Source organism: Orbicella faveolata, unplaced genomic scaffold (assembly GCF_042242905.1).
Source record: "Orbicella faveolata isolate gen_17 unplaced genomic scaffold, um_ofav_v1 contig_12, whole genome shotgun sequence".
Taxonomy (NCBI): domain Eukaryota; kingdom Metazoa; phylum Cnidaria; class Anthozoa; order Scleractinia; family Merulinidae; genus Orbicella; species Orbicella faveolata.
Genome location: NW_028301539.1, coordinates 25,878,179 through 25,895,027, shown reverse-complemented (window position 1 = coordinate 25,895,027; position 16,849 = coordinate 25,878,179). Strand labels below are relative to the sequence as shown.

The 16,849-nt window shown below is 38.4% G+C and overlaps 1 protein-coding gene and 1 pseudogene across 1 annotated transcript; one reads left to right on the top strand and one right to left on the bottom strand.

Moving 5' to 3' along the window:
* The first annotated feature begins 7,008 nt into the window (after positions 1 to 7,008).
* LOC149117354 (neuropeptide Y receptor type 2-like) lies at positions 7,009 to 8,320 on the top strand (annotated as a pseudogene).
* Positions 8,321 to 11,962: 3,642 nt separating this feature from the next.
* LOC149117353 (uncharacterized) lies at positions 11,963 to 15,717 on the bottom strand. The gene is made up of 2 exons (XM_089279431.1): positions 15,445 to 15,717; positions 11,963 to 13,144 (listed from the first exon to the last, which is right to left on the bottom strand). Exon 2 carries the CDS (start codon positions 13,089 to 13,091, stop codon positions 12,096 to 12,098), a length of 996 nt encoding a protein of 331 aa, XP_089135557.1. The 5' UTR covers positions 13,092 to 13,144; positions 15,445 to 15,717; the 3' UTR covers positions 11,963 to 12,095.
* Between the last annotated feature and the right edge of the window lie 1,132 nt (positions 15,718 to 16,849).

Sequence of the window (16,849 nt, the reverse complement as noted above, 5' to 3'; positions counted from 1 at the left end):
TGTGTCGGTTAAAGGAAGATCAGTAAATCTTGGAATGACGGTCTGTAAACAAAGTTATTTTGAGTTTTTTGAAAAGACAGAAAAAGAAGTGGATAGTATGTGATAAGAAACACGGGGCGGATAAAACAAGGAAAGACGAAGAATCCTTCCATGAAAACAAGAAGCACGAACTCACGCTAACGACAAAGGCTCATGGTTTAACCAACCTCACAAACAGATTGAACGTACAATGCTACAACAAAAGCATACCCTAGTGGGTGCGCGTTTTGCTCCGGTCACCTGTTGATCGCCGCTCTCTTAGTCGGTTTCCCTTTGCTTTTTTCTGGTTCGCTGACTCACAACACCTTCCGTTAGATCTCAATTTTTCCCTTACTGCAAATCACTTTGACTGCGAGATTGTATTCCCCTGTGAATTATAATGAGTTATTGTTATTGGGACTGTCTTTTGGAGTGACAAGATTGTGTTCCATTGGTCAGCGACATGGCCGCGCTGATAACATCTTTGATGTGCTGTATCCTGGGTGTCATGAGGTTGACAAACTTTATAATTCGAAACCTTGGGCTTTTTTTGCCTGGATTCCCTTACCTTAGGCTAATTAATAGGATACGTTGATTTGATGGATTTTTATGAAACTTGGCCAAAATCTCCTTCGATTATCAATGCGCCAAAGCGTTTGAAGCGTTTTTTGGATATTTCTAAGACTTCCTCTCTTAGACCTTCTCATGTGACGACGATCGGCAAATACACCATTCGCGAAGGTTAATATTGGTTTTCTCAGTGGCCAATAGGAATATCAAAAGATGCTCTCTCCCTTTTTCTGTCCAACACCTACTGATTGACACTATGTATTTTGTTTGGTCGTACATGCGAACAAACAAAGCATGTGATTCAGTTAAAAAAAACCAGATGGAAATGGTTTTATGAAACCCAACAAGTTCTTTGTTGTAAGTTTTTGTTTGCTTTTTTGGCTTTGACCGTGCACAAAACACAACTGAAGTTGTCTACTTCTGATTGAGGAACAAGCCAATAGAAGCGCTTTGGTTACGTGTTTCATGCATATAGTGCGACAGCGCCGCTAAACAAACGATTGTACTCTATGACAGTAGTGTACCTTCCAACATAAACACAGCCATCTTTGTTTGTTCCTTTGATGTTTGCGGGGCTTCATTATTAGAAAACATTGTCAGTTTAGCATTAGAATGGTTATTGAGCTCGCTAACCAATTTATTCTGATTCTAAATTTATTAGAGTTATACAAGAGCGGATGTTCTCCCTGGCCAAAAGGACTCGCCAGTGGACGCAAGTTGAAAACTTGGGTCTACTTGCGACTCCGTTTGGCCAGGCCTTGTCTCATGAGGAGCTTTACCCTCTAAAAAACTTCTGTCCGGGAGGTCCTTTAGTCTTGTACACGACTTCTCATCCCACGCCAGGAAACGTAGCATGAAACGGCCGGGACCCAATACGTGTTTTATTTGTCACGCAGTTTTGCCTTTGTGATCAGTTTCTTACATTTTCGCACACAATAGGTCTTTACTAGATATCTTGCCAAATTTCAATCTATTACGACAGAAGCATATGACCTAGAATCAAGGTGATATAATTCTGATTACGATTAGAGAACTCACGTTTTTTGGAGAGAATTTACTTCCGAGAATTTACGGCCGCCATTAATTTTCCTTGTTCAAAGGCTTGGTTGAGAATTGGAGTAAATGACGACATTAATATTTACTCAAAAATACCAGACGGGTTGAAATTATAATAACAATTTTGTAGAAAATTGCACAAATATAAGAGCCAAAGTTTTTGTTATTCTTTATGCGAATTATTGTTCTAATTGTTATTATAAATTTAGATGAAACACTTTTCCGAATAACGAGCGAATGAAAAACCGCACAGACCTAAATCTTGGCGATTTGTATTTTTGATGGCGTGACTCTACAAACCAGGCATTGAGCTATTGTTATCTGTCGAGCAGAATATTAGGGCTGGTGAATGGTAAATGTGAGACTGCGAGAAAGCGAGAATAGCGTTTCCCAAATGACGTCATTTGACCCGCCATCTTGGATCCACCATCTTGGATTTTACTATTTTCTTAAAAAGTCAGGAAACAATGGAAATTAATACAAAATCAAGCCACAATGCTTATGAAATGTACAAATTGGCGAATTTCTGGAATTTGATGAAGAAAACTGAAAAAATACAGAGTTATGTCAACTAAATTGAATTTTGGTCAAACCTACATGAAATTTGCGCTTACCATGGCAACGCCAAAAATGATGGACACACAATTGACATATAATGGCATCCACCCCACTCCCGCCTCTCCCCTTGTAGGTCCGAGGGTTAAACTTAAATTACAAAATTACAACTTGCATTACCCGCGTATTACGTAGGCTAATCGAAACGGGCATTGTAATAAACGTAATGAACTAATAATAGTTCTCACTAAAGCTGCCCCCGTTTTTCTTTTTTGCTGATTGTATGTGATAAAAATGTCACAAAAAGAATACAATTAAATTAACCAACATAATAAGTGATAAGTTGGACAAATGATGAAAAGAATTGTGAAAAGGGGAAGTTATAATAAATACAGTCATAAGATACAATAATTATGGGTATTCACTTTCAAGACCAGGGCATGGACGTAAACATAATCATCCTCAATTCCAAGTTCTGTGAGGAGCAATTTATGAATTTGTCTTTTAAACAGCCTTTTCGTAAGTTTACTCTAATCAGAATGTAAGCAATTCCATAATCCTATGCTTGAACTAAAAAAAGACTTAAAATTTGAGTTCAATCTCGCAGCGTTATCATATTGATTCCTTGCAGCAGAGAATCGAGTATTATATAGACGAACGTTAGCTGAGCGAGACCCATGGTGTTTGAGAAGGACCATTAGCCACCCCTCATCGTGGGATTAAAGCCACTGAAGCTCTCAAGACTCACGGTACCTCTTGGCATAAGCGGGTTAGCCGACCAGTAGCTATCCAGTACATTTATCACATAATTACTGCTAATGTCTCCGAATGAGAGAGCAAGTTCTTGGGCAGTGATTAAATATTTGAGAAAAATGCGTTGTTTTTCTTAATTTAAAATCAAGAGACCTGTTTCAATGATAAAGGCTAGAAAATAAGAAACAAAACAACAATAACAAATTTCCCACCTTTCCTCGGAATTTTTGACATCCCAAGATGGATTAGAACGCGATATCAATTACTTTCTGCAAGTATCAAGACACTTCACCAGACTCTCTTATAATTTATGCGCTTCCGTGAGGTGGCAGCCTTTTGCAATATGTATGATGTGCACATTTAAAGCATTCCTACCCGTTAGTATAGTTACATTGACTACCAGACTATTATTTTACTATTGGGCGCGTTTATTTTCTCATCTTTCACATGGGATAAAGAGATTGTATGCGAGTCCGAGGTATTAAACGAATTCGAGTTGATTGGTCATTACTATACCCACCTGCTGGTTAGTAGAATATTCTTTTTTGGAATTGCCAGTCTTTTTTAATATGTATTACTTGCGCATTGAAAGGATTCCCACACGTTAACATAGTTACATCGACTACGACAAAGTAGGCGCAGCTACACTTAACGATCTATCACAAAAAGATTTTTTCATTTTCCCTGCTGGATGTAATAAGATAGTGCCTGAATTAGAGCGCAGTGAATAGCGTGCGTGCTTTCTTACATTAACTAAATCGCTAATATAAGCTGGTGCCATACCATTTGGTGATTTAAAAGTTAAAAGTAAATTTGTTTTTTGTTATTTGTGTTCTTTTTTTCTGTTTGGCGCGCTGATATTTTCTAATCTCCCTAAGGTTAAAAACAGGTAAGATGGTATTCCATTCACTCGTGCCGAACAGTTATTTGCTTACATATTTTTATTTGAATAAGGAACCCTGTTTTGGCCAAAATGGTAACAAGGTTTCGAGTCGGATTTAAAACTCATTCTTTTTGACTCGCCAGTTGTTAGATACACCAGCTTGTTATAAAGTATGCTTGTTGGATTCCTGTTACGTCAAATAAAACTGCTTGGTAAACCTAGCATAATTTTCCATATTAAACTGAAACGCAAGTTGCCCTTTCCATACAGCTGAATAATAAGTAGGATCCCTTTGGATGATCCTCCCACAAACCCAAAGGAAGGTCGGTTTAAGGAAGGAGACTAAGAAAATCCAATTTTGTTTGAAGGTCTTGAGTGAGGCGACGGATTTTAGCCCTTGGACGGGGTGAATGAAACCCCCCTTGGGTTTTCCTTCTGTTAAGGCACAGCGAAATAAATTTACATTGATTAGATAGTCCAAAGCTTGCTCTACAAAATGATACCATATTTGTTGGTTGCGACGTCATGACTTCAAATGACGTGATTTGACCCGCCATCTTGGATCCGCCATCTTGGATTTTACTTTTTCTTAAAAAGTCAAGAAATAACGGAAATTAAAGGGACACTGTCACCATACCTTTACGAATCTAAACAGGGAGCCTAACTACCACCGTCTTACAGTGTCCTAAAGTTAAAGCTTTACTATTTCATTAATTTTCGATTTTGATCACTTAAGTTCAACTTTTGTTTAATAGAAAAGAATAGATAAGGGTCATGTTGAGAACACATTCACTCGTATTAATTCATTTTTACAAGTCCCACGCACAATCCTCCCAAAGTTAGGTTGTATCAAGAACACAGAAGACTTCTGCGCTCAGCAATAACCAAAATAAACATTCTCATCAAATTGTAGATAGAGTTCGCTTCCGTCATTGGCTTTGACTCTCGCGAGGTCTGAAGAATTTCGGAGTAATGTTCGATTTTGACCACTAAATGGCTATTTTAAAACAAAAATGTCTGACGAATAACTGGATCATGCTAAGAACATTTTCACTCCAACCATTGCAACTTATCTCTACAGGTCCTACAGTACAGTCCTCTCGAAATTAACTTCCGTCCTAAAACAATAGAAGACTTCTGTGCTTAGAAATAGCTAAAATAGACCTTCTTATTTTGGAAAAGAGTTTCCTTCTTTTATAGGCGTTTATTGTCACAGACCTAAAGACTGAGTGAGTAAGTTTTAGTAGCAATGGGCGGTACACTGTGATTTGTTTTCTGCATATTAGTATAAACTCTTTTTTTCTATAAGAGTATATTTTATGAGAATATCTAGGCAAAAATTTGCGAAATTTTAAGAATATTTTAAGAATATATGAGAGGCTGAGATGTAAAAAAAGAGTGCTGATTTTGTATACGTTGAAAACTTGTAAATACAATACAATTATTAACTAAATAAACGATATAAAATTATTCCTTTCTTTTACAAAAGTAGAATGCTGGTACCTTTCTTCTTTAAAAGTAAGATGTGGCAGGTTCTTAGGGGGTCTTGTTGGGTCCCTCTTCGCGTTTCGCTTGGAAGTACTGGAGCATTTTAGCATTAGTTTTTCAGGAACCAGGATTTTGTAATGCCGTCATGATCAGCTCCAGCATATTTCACTTCAAGCTTAACTTCATGCTTTTGTCCTCGCGGCTTTTTTATTTGTTTCCTATCTTACACATTTCAATTTGCGGTAACTAGCTTAGTTATATTTGCTGAGCTTTGTTCTTTGCTTAATTGTTATCAATTCTTTGTATTAAAATTCTGATATAGAGTGTTAATCTTTTGTCCGCCGTCTTGTCTGTTCGAGCTCAATTTTTCAGTTTCATCGTTTTACACTCAATTTTACTTTTCTGCACTGATTTGGGGTTAATTCACATATTCTTAGCCAATCATAATACAGAAATTGTAACTTTTATATTATTACGTCAAGTACATGTGGTACTTCATTTTATTTCAAGGAAAAGTACCTCATTCACCCCTTGAACCAACTCGTACTGAAGCTGTACCACTTGAACCGCTTGAATCCTAACCTTCAGGACGAGATCAAGTGGTAAATACTAAACAAACCTTTTGTAAAAGGCGTCTCTCCTGTATGTATTCAACAAACGAGAAGCCCGCTCGTTTATTTACAAGGTTTCTGTCTTGAGTGTTCTCCTTTACGTATCTGGAGAAATACACGACAAATTAAAAATCTTCCTGAAAGCTATATAGTAAATCCTTTATAGACCAAGCTTGTTCGATCAAATGGCTGCGTATTGGCCTCGTTCTCTTTTGGCGAGTTAATAGAGCTCGACTCCGTCTCGCTCCATAAACACGCAAAAAACGAACTTGGCCAATATCCAGCCATCTTGACCTCACACCCATGGTCAATAACCCATATTTCTCGTCACAAAAGCCGCCGCGCAAATCTAAGCATTCATTTTTTGCTTGTCAGATCGCAGTCCTGAAAGTAAAATTGGCAGCCAAGCATGAAGGGAAAAAAAAAACTTAACGACAATCTCTTGTGCTTTTTTTCTGAACAAGCAATACCCTGAAGTTTAATTGGTGGGATTTCCATCCTAGGCCTATTGGTTTACATCGCCAGGTCCGGATCTTTCAGGAAATCAATTAGAGCATAATGGCAACGAGAAAAGAAAACGTTCTTTGTTTTTTAGCTTCGATCACGTTTTTCTTGTGAATAAAATAATTCAAATTATATGAATTACTATCGCAGCACCTGGGCCTTCCAAATAACCCGAACCTTTTGAAAGGATCAATTCATGGTGAAAATCATTCGGTGCTGCAAACTAAAGCATAGTGCATCCTCATTTGCATTTTATTTGAACCGAATTTTCCGGTTGATTGGGAATCATCCCTTGTTAATTTTAAGTACATGAAATGCGAGTTGTCTTTATCGTCAAGTTTGAAAAAACATTTGTCAGCCTCGTAACTGTTTCTCTTTCTCTCAGAAGACAACATTATGGCTATTTGCGTGCACTGTGGGAGAAACTAATAAACCAACAATCTGATTGGTGCTTAGTATGATAATTGATTTTACTTCCTGGACATGAATGAAGTCATCCTCAATTGTTAAATGTACTGTAATACTACAGAATATAACAGGTAATAGCTTTAGGTAAAACTTTAATTTAGCACTGAGTGTCAGGGTGGAAGAATGCCTAACTCGACAAATGCCAATGTTTCTACCGTGATGGAGGAAAGTTATTCTTTCACACCAGTACCAAGAAGTCTCGCCATCGCAGTCCTCGTGATGTTGTCGATCTTGATTTTGGCGGGAGCTTCTGGAAACGCTTTCGTCTGTAATCTGCTTCGAAGACGCCGTGACCTTCGCAAAGTACCTCACTACCTGCTCGCAAGCCTTTCTTTGACTGGTATTCTAACATCGCTCTTCGGTATGCCGTCCCTGTTAACAGGAACGGTCGTCAGTTACCTTTAGGCTGGCCATTTATCATTCGCTGAGATATTGTGTAAAATTAGTCTTCCTCTTTCTGTCGGCTGCATAGCGCTAAATGCGTTAACTATAACTCTTATGACAATAGATCGCCACGATTGCGTTGTTCATCCATTCCGTCGTCGGCTATCAACGGAAAACGTTAAGAAAATTCTGCCACTTACTTGGCTTGTGGCCTTCATAATTACTGCTGTACTCCTCGTACTTTTAAGAAAAGAGACCTCTGTTTGCTATACCTGGTTTCCTTATAACCAGCCTAAGTCTTTTCGAACGAAACAAGGTAAATTTATCCTAATTTACTTAACAGCAATTACACAGCTAGATACGCAAGCGATCGTGCTAGTGATAATTACTTTCTTTCGTGTCATTAAGACCTTACGCGCGCCAACTATTCTACAGTCGGCAAGTTCATCCTTTCATCAACGCCAGGAGAGAAAACTTACATATCTGACGTTTAAAATCTGTGGAACTTACATTTTATCCAGGTTTCCATTGATCATTTGCAGCATTGTTGCACGCAGCGAAGAATTTCAAGGGCAGGCGCTCAACACCGCCATGCTTCTGACAGCCACGACGATGTATTCTCCTTTCGTGTTAAATCCAATTCTTCATTTCAGAATGCTCAGAGTCAGGCAGCCAAACCTTGTTGGCCATTTTGTAAGACCAGCCGCCCAGGCACGACCGACGGTAGAGAATATCCGAGCAGACGGGTTAGCCAGCCTGAACAAACGAAATGTTACTATTTCAGCCACCTGAGGTTATTGGAAGGAGAACTTGTTTCCCCCGAACACACGATACACGAAGAGTCACAGTAGAGAAATGGACAGACCAACCTCGTCTTAAATTAAGGATATTCCTCCCGAGAAAGGAAACATTTTGATGAGTCGCGATTATTAATCGACTACGTACCCGGCGCTAGTCTTTTGCTTTTCCACTATCATTGAATCGAAAATTTGTTATCTTAATCATTCAATAAATCAAGTCAAGAATCAGGGATATGATAGATTATTATAAACAACTTCACCGAAATTAAGGTTTATGCAGTTTTCGGGTAATTTTTTCAACCGAAATTTTTAAAGCTTCAAATACGTCAACAGTCGATCAATATAAGTAGGTAAGAGAGGGCTACTGAAATCGACGGTCTGGAGAAACAGCTTTTATTTTCATATCGGCGTATCCTTGAGGCTGTAGACGATTTGAGGCGCTGATAAATAAGCCCGCGACCTCACAAATGTGGCCTCTCTGTCGTTTTGTTTATAAGGGTGCCAACGAGAAATGAACATTGATGGAAACTGCCTTAATTTAGGAGTGGGCGACCCAAAATCGTGAAAATGGGGCATTTTAATATCTGTTATTATTGCCAGCTTGCGCAGGTTGTTCTTGTAATGGGAAAATATCAGTCGAATTTATTTGTTTTTAAAAATTCTTTTGTGGGGAGGCTTTTTTTCATTTCCTTTTCTGTTCATTTATTTGTCAAGTTTATGGATAGAGACGTGGGCGAGTGTCAAGAACCTGCAAGAGCAATAACGAGACAAAAGATGTTCCCTGAAACTTAGCAAACACTAAGCTACGTCAACAAAACATTTCTTACTGATGTATGTAAAAGCGCTTTTAAAAATCTTTTCTCAAAAGGGCCGCCACAACAAAATTAATAATTCATTTTCGTCATTGTCACGCAAAGTGAAAATTGACCGCCAAACATGGTGGAAAACAAACTTTTACCTGATGACAAACGTTTGTGCAAACTTTTCAATAAGCAATTTTCCGAAAGCATAAACTGCATTTTGCCGGGAAGCAGTTATAAACAATTGAACTCAGATGACAAAAAGGCCTTTCTTGATTGTGTTTTCTTTTGAATAGAATGATTGAAATGATCGATCACTATTCAAGTAATAGCAGTTGGCCTTGAGTTGAGTGCCCGAAGGGTCCCTGCTGCTCAGGAAATCAATTAAAAACTAATTCTAATGAGATAAGAAAACGGTGTTTCTTCGAGCCACCCACCCCCCCCCCCCCCCTCCCTTTTTTTCAAAAGATCAGTTATTACCGCAGTTAATGCACCTGGGCCTTCCGGATAACGCAAACTTTTGAAAAGATCAATTCGCTTTGAAAATCTTCCTGTTGCGATTGGGCAAGCTAAAACACAATGCAAATTCATTTTATTTTATTCGCATTGAATTTTCCGGTACATGGAAGACGGTCCTTGAGAAGAGGAATACGTTTTTCTGATTGTGAATAAAATGATTCAAATGATCGATACTTTTCAAGTAATAGCACCTTGGCCTGAGTTGAGGCTGAGTTGACGTGGTTTTCAAATGTGTCAATAAATTTGAAATTTAGGGATTACGTTGAATATTGATTGATCTCATTGAGGGCCAAGTTTAAAAAAATCATCGAGTGTGTGTGTTTTTTTGTTTTTACATTCCCGTCCAAGTACACAATTCGAGGGTCAATCTTTGATAAAAAAAAAAAAAAAAAGGTAAATAACACTCCACATCACTTAATATTCAAGCCAATATTTCAGAAAATAAAACAAAGGGTTTTCTCCGGGATCTTTACTGGAGGTAATAAGATGTTGTAAGATTCATTTAGTACCAAAATACCGTTAACTGAAGTCTTGTAGCCATAGTTTACAATAACATTTAAAAACACCTTGAAACTTCAATCGCAATTTTCTTGAAAACGCTCTGAGAATTTTACCTTTTAAAATTGTGCCATCGTCTAGACAACTATGACAGATCGTAGATCCGACCTCTCATTTCCAAAATTACCCCTTAATGGTAAGCTATTAGGTCTCGTGAAAAATGGCATATGACGTCCTAATGTCTCCGTGGTAACTTAGATCTTGGTAAACGCGGTATGTTCATTTGAAACTGAGTTTTATCTTTCTCTAGCACGCCGGTAACGGTCGACTTTCTGTTGGATTGATAATGGAGATGCTCTAGTCGATCAAAGGAGAAAAGTATCGTTACTCAAAACTCCGTTCGAGCCACCTTAACTGACGTGAGAAGTTTTATGTTAGCCTGAGTAGGATCCTCTACACGTGAGGCGCTGAAAGATAAGCCCAGGACCGTAGGGCGTTTTCACTGTCACACAATAAAAAATAAAATCAAAAACCATTCAGTGGATAAATTCAAGAAATTGTGATATTATAGAAGATAAATAAAGAAGACAATTCGTCAAGTTTAAGGTGTGTGCGCTGTCGCAAAGTTGAGATATTCGTCGAAATGTTCTGCGCAAATTTACAAAGCCTAATATGGAGCCGCCATGTTGGTGTTCCTCTGTGGGACACCAATATAGCTGCCGGAAAATAGTGTTAACATTTGGAACTTAGGACACTGATTAATATAACTGCACTGAACACACAAACATTTAAACAAGCACTTTTCCAAATACTTCAATGTCTTAAATGGCTAAAAATCACCAGGTAAATACATGGTTTTCAACAAACGCGATCACAGCTTTTTGTCACGCACCGCCATAACTCTAAAAACATCAGATCGAGGTTGGTCTTGATGCGGACGTCTCGGAAAACAGACTTCCGTTCGAGAGTCCATCTATAAATAACTTGACCAGGAGTCTCCCTCATTTTCTCTAGAGCACATATAAGGGGGTACCCCCCCCCCGGGATATTTCCCTCTATTAAAGATTCTATGACGTGAACAGAATAACAACGTAATATGAACAAGTTGAATCTCTTAGGAATACACCACTGCTTTCGGAAACCGAAACATTCCGTACAGAGCTATAAATAAAATTCAATTCATAACAAAATAAATAATAATTCGTTTTTGTTATTGCGCTCAGTGGTTTTGAGCAGCGAGCTCGTCGATTTCGGCTATTTTGCATCACTTAACCTAGGATGCTTTTCTCAGTTCGCGTTCTGCATCGATGTAAACTTGGCATTTATCATAATGGCGAGTGCTGGAAAATCGAAAATATCATCGCACTCAAGATAGTACGTATACCGGGCAATTAACTCGTTACTTAACTAAAGATATCATAACATAAAGTTTTGGTCACCTACTTAGGATACAAATGTTGTCACCGAGTTACTAGATTGTTTTCCAGTTTCAGCTATAAGACTATTTTTTATTAACGTTGCAATTATTATTATTAGGTTATTTTCCTACATTTGTTTGATTTCTTTAATTTACACATCTCATTTTGGTATGTGTTAGTTATATCATTACCACACATTTCTCTTAGCTAAATTAATCCACTCCCTGGCCTTATTAGGTTTAGAGCTTGATTATTCTATTATTATACATTGAACTCACTATCTCTTTTCTGATTGGCCAAAAGCGCACAGTGAATTTTCGAAATCAACGCCTGTGACGTCATCTAGCTGCAGATTATACAATAATCACGTCAAGGACACTCAAGGTCACGGGTTATCATGTCATGTATGACCGCGGTGCATGATTTCTAAGGATAATCATGTCAAGTTCGCACGCTTTCTGTTGCTTGCCGTCAGTGAAGAAGCAAACACATGACTTCCTTTTCTCCTTCTCGTTCAATGTATAATAAACCAGTTATTAGATTCGGTTTTTGTGATATCCAGAATAATCAAGGTCTCGGTGAGGGTTATCAGCCTCATCCTTCGGTTTCAACTAATAACCCCTACCTCGACCTTGATTATTCTAGACATCATCTAAACCGCATCCAATAATTGTTTACAATCTGTAATAAATTGGCAACTACTTGGTCAGCAAATTCAACTGACTTAGCTGGTTAATCTAAGCAACAACACTTGCAAGTTCTCAAGTCAATTAAGAACTGGTTTCGTCCAGATATTTAATGCGCAATAACCTTACGTTGTTACTTCCCATTATTTCCTTGTTACGGAGAGGTAAATCTGCAACACGTCTTTCTCGCTGTGGTCGATTCCGAAAAAGTGCAAGTACAGCTGATCTGTATTCTGGCTTGCGGATAGCGTATAATATAGGATTTACGAGGTGGTTGGCGTAATAAAAAGCCAACATTACATTAAATAAATGAAAATACTCTGAAAAGGACAAGTCCTTCTTTACTTCACTGCTAAAAACCGAACGTAATATAATAAATGGCAGGTATAGCAGTAAAGATACAACAGTCACAATCAACAATGTCATGGTCAGTTTTCTTTCTCTACTGGCTGCACCATGGCGTTGAAGCTGCGCTCCCCAACGGACTTTAATAACAATGGACACGTAAGAAACAAAAATAATCAAAAGGCACAACCCAATAAATGAAATCAATAAGAAATAACGCGTGGAAGGTTCTCCATATTGAACAAGAAGGGCATGGCCAATTACCACGAAGCTGGTTGTAACCCAAACAACGGCAATTATTATTCCGTACACCGATTTCTTCAGCAAGCGATGCATGAACGGGCGATATGTCGCGTACATCCGTTCTAAAGCAATAATGGTGATGTTTGATAAAGAACTAATAGGGAAAAACTGGGAGGATGTATCTGGTATATCATTTGCCCAACCTTCATTTAAATGCGAGTTCCATACATCACAAAATGTTCCAACCGAATAAAACAGACCATACATAACAAATCCTCCAGCCAACATATCTATGACCGCCAAATTTATCAACAGATGCGTGCTTGGCATGGGGAAATCAGGTTTTTTTATAAAAACAATTATCGCACAGAGGTTGATTGTTACTATAGCAATAGACTCAACTAAGCCTACAGTCATCCAGGGTATGCACTCAGATAAAGATAACTTCTCAAAGTGGTGGTCAAAAGACGTCTCAAAGCTGTGTTCAGACATCTTGAAGCTCTATTCTCTTTTTGTATGGCTGTTCGAAGTAATTACCCGTCTGTCTGTGGAGAGAAGCGAATTCTTGTTTTAAAGATCTTCTACTACCTGTATAAGGCAGGCAACTGACAGGAATTGAACTTAGCTCACATCAACGTGTAGATTATATTACTTATCATTTTATTATTTGCAGATTATGTTGGTTATACAGCCCGACACCTTCATCAACGCATTGACGAACACGAGTATTCGGCCATCGGTAAACACCTTTTAGAAGTGCACGGTGACAAAAATCTTCTTAATGAGGGCCAATTTCTTGTTCTCAAGAAGTGCCAGGGGAAATTTGACTGCCTCGTTTACGAAATGCTATTCATCAAAGAACTAAGGCCTAACCTTAACACTCAGAGTGACTCCTTCAGTGCTAAACTCTTTGTTCACCTTATAGCATATTTCTATGTTACCTTTCTTTTTAATGAACCATTGTTTTTCTCGTGTTTATAAAATATTCATACTGGTTTTCTTTTACTTGATAATAACGTCCGACAACGTCCGACAACGTTTTTAAGAAAAGTTTTTTCGCAGTTTTTTATAGCTAAACTGCTTTGAAAAAGTCGCCTCTTTTTAATAATAATAATCATAATAATTTATTAATTTATATTGCGCGGTTGTGAACATGGAAATTACATGCTTAAACGCCTGTAGAAACTCAGGGATTTTATCAATCGAGATAATTTTTTCGCTGTAGTAATCAAGGAAACTACTAAATTTTATTAAATGAAAAAAATTTGGGGGGGTTAGTGGCGCTTTAACATTCAATGATCAAAAGCGCGTTACAATATTAAAATATGCTAAATATATGTACATAAACTAAATTTAACAATAATAAAGTAATTCAAACGTTAAAGGCTAAGAGCTAACTTAAAAATAAATGTTTTAAGAAAAGATTTAAAAGTTAAAATACAATCAATATTGGGCAGGCTTACTGGGAGTGCGTTCCACAGTGTAGACGTAGCTACACTAAAAGATCTATCACCAAAAGGTTTTTTTTCGTTTTCCCGGCTGGATGTAATAGAATAGTGCCTGAATTAGAGTGCAGTGAATAGACAATCATTTGTCTAGCTTCGATTCGTCCTCCTTATTCGCACAGATCTCTAAACTCATTTATTTTCGCGGCATTTGCGCGGCATTTTTCTGGCTCCACAATATTAAGCAAATAAGTAAATTTTTAGCTAGAGATAAATTAGAAATGGTTCTGCATGCTTTCGTCACAAGCAGAATTGACTATTGCAATGGACTTCTTTATGGACTTTCAGATTGTGAAATAACTAAACTGCAGGGAGTACAGAACGCAGCAGCTAGCTTACTAACTTCGAGCCGCAAATATGACCATATTACGCTTGTTTCGCAAAAATTACACTGGTTGCCTTTTAGGTAAAGAATACATTTTAAAATTTCACGGAAAACCGTCGATTCTACATATCCTTTTAATCGATTTAAAGAGGAGGGATTCTCTCGAAAAACAAGTGCAAGTTTTCGCCTTCTAAAGATTTATAAACATATCACACCTTCTCAGAGAGATATGTCAATTCAAAATGCCGCCAGCCAATGGAATAACATGTACAGAACCCCTAGCGTTCACAGTATGGAAAGTTGAGCTTCGCAGTAAAGCAATCGCGTTTCACGGTCACGTTTTAGGCCGGTGGTCAACAATATAGGGCAAAACGGGGAAAAGCGATGCGCAACAAAACAAAAAGAAACCGAGGAGCAATTGCTGAAGCGTGATTACAAGAAGGCACTCTTGACGGACATGAAATCTCAAATTGAAAGTATTTGATATAGGATCTCTGCATCAACCCATATGCCGCGAAAAGGTCGCTGAGGAGTACATGCCTTGAAGGTTTATTAAACCTCTTTTTCCCAATAACTCGCGCTCGTTTTAATCTTTTACTTTCATTTTTTGGAAAATGCAACTTGAATAATGAACTTTAATTTGGTTGAAAAAAAGAAAACTTGGAAAAAGTAGCCCCGCGAAGGTTTGGAGTAACCTTAAGTATTTAATATTTGGTCTACTCGTCGGCTGCAAGACAAACACATTTGTAGCTCTATTTTCTCTAGTGCTGTAAACTGTTCGGTTATAGTAACATTTTTTTAAAAAAATTTTTCCCCAGTTTTAAGATCCCCCGAATATCGGCTCGTTGCCTCTCAGCGATCGCAATTGAATACAGGTTTTCTATAAAACCAGCTAACGTCAGGAATTCTTTAAAACGTATCCTTTGATAGCTATCGGATCTTCTCCGCCAGGAGCTCCGATAGTTAAGCAGTTTTTTTTATTTTAATCTAACAGTTTAATACATATTTGACTTACCTTAACTGAGCAAAAAGATGTTGATGCTTCCTATCCTTGTCGATGTAGCATCGACAAGGTTGTTGTTCTCGGCAAGCTTTCCAGTGTTCCTTAAATAAATGCAAATAAACCAGCTGGAAACACTCGATTAAAGGAGAAAAGAAAAAGACATTTCATATAAAATAAACAGGTCGACTATGGGGCGACTATATTACTTGGCCATTATTTTGCTAAATTTTATGTTATTTATAAATCACAAGCGATGTGACATTGCGATTTATATATTTATAAACCGCAAGCAACCAACGTACCTTTCCGATTTATAAATCACAACCAACGTAAATGTGTGATACGTAAATCCCAAGCTGCGTAAACTGTGCAAATCCGCTGCGATATATCAATCGCAAATATCTGCGATATGTTAATATTTGCGCTTAGTGCCTGGGGGTGCAAAGGGTCGTGGCACCAGGGTCCCCCATAGCGAGTTGGTGGCCCGAAAGAGGGTTTAGGTGCTTGGACGGTTGCCACCGAAATTGCTACCGCAGTGAGGCCCTTTGCACCGAGTCACACCGACGAAAACCGGTGGAGTAAGAGGTAAGGAAAGGAACGGGTAAAAAAAGAGGAGGGGGAGGGAGGGGCGAAAATGAGCAGGTTAAACCCGGTGGACGGCAGTTACGCGTACAGACCAAGTCCCCCCAACGGAACTTGTGGCGAGAGCGAGGTTGAAACGAGCCGAGGCCTGGGCGCAGGCCCCTCCTTTTTTCTCCGTTCCTTTCTTTACCTGTAACTCCACCTGTTTTCGTCAGTGTGACTCGGTGCAAAGGGCCTCGCTGGGGTAGCAGGATTCGGCTGGCAGATTTGCGATTTATATGTGGCACATGTGCGATAAATATCGCGCACCTTCGATATCATATCGCACCAGATTTGCACATTTTCACTGCATGTGATATATAAATCACACATTTACGTTGGCTGTGGTTTGTAAATCGCAAAGACACATCGCTTGTGATTTATAAATCGCAAGGTTAAGTCACTTGCGATTTATAAATCGCGAAGGCATGTTGCGTACTTTTTGTAAATCACGCAGGTCCTTGAAATTGTGATTTATGAATAACAAGCGCAGTAAAATTGAGATTTACTAAATAACATGAAATTTAGAAAAATATTAGCCAAATAATATTTTTACACTTAGCGCCCCAAAGTCGACGTAACGGCCACCTGTCCACAACGACCACTTCTCTACAACGTCCACTTGTTTTTGTTCCCGGCGGACGGTTCATTCATTCATTCATTGTTATTTTAATCTTTCTATAACGGCCACCTCTCCACAAACGCAACGGCCACTAAAGCGCGTCCCAGCTGCCCAAAAAACCTCTCGTCAACAGCCCTTTTAACCAGTGACTGACGAAAGGTGATAGATCTTTTG

Bases quoted from the DNA above. Each gene is read 5' to 3' on its own strand.
- LOC149117353 (XM_089279431.1), bottom strand. From the start codon at position 13,091: ATGTCTGAACACAGCTTTGAGACGTCTTTTGACCACCACTTTGAGAAG.